This window comes from Eimeria tenella, genomic scaffold (assembly GCF_000499545.2).
Source record: "Eimeria tenella Houghton genomic scaffold, Eth_scaff1854, whole genome shotgun sequence".
Lineage (NCBI taxonomy): Eukaryota > Apicomplexa > Conoidasida > Eucoccidiorida > Eimeriidae > Eimeria > Eimeria tenella.
The window spans coordinates 2,764-3,098 of record NW_013541691.1 but is presented as its reverse complement, the minus strand read 5'-3'; the positions used below and the strand labels follow the sequence as shown (position 1 = coordinate 3,098).

General features: G+C 60.3%; 1 protein-coding gene across 1 annotated transcript in view; it reads left to right on the top strand.

Moving 5' to 3' along the window:
- ETH_00034050 (NOT2 / NOT3 / NOT5 family domain-containing protein, putative) overlaps positions 1–335 on the top strand; it is a gene marked incomplete at both ends in the record, with an annotated part of 1,804 nt that overhangs the window by 594 nt on the left and 875 nt on the right. Inside the window, one exon of the mRNA XM_013373968.1 lies at positions 3–107. Coding sequence (XP_013229422.1) covers positions 3–107 — 105 coding nt within the window. The remainder of the gene's footprint in view (positions 1–2; positions 108–335) is intronic.

Here is a 335-nt window from a genome sequence, read left to right as displayed (position 1 = left end):
GAAGCAGCAGCAGCAGCAGCAGCAGGATCAGCAGCAGCAGCAAGGGAGCAACGGCAGCAGCTGCGAAGAGGGCCAGGCCGGGAGTGCAACAGCAGCCAAGGCACCAGGTGAGCCCTTGCCATGGGCTGCCGAGTTGCTGCTGCTCTTATTGCTGCTGCGTCTGTTGCTGCTGCCCCTGTTGCTGCTGCTGCTGCATTTTGTTGCTGAGAGCTGTTGCTGCTGCTGCAGATGGTGACGGAGAGGAAGCAACACACTGGATCTGGTTCGATCCGATTTCCTGGACAGAAGCGTACGTCTGCAGCTGCAGCAGCTGCAGCAGCTGCAGTTGCTGCAGC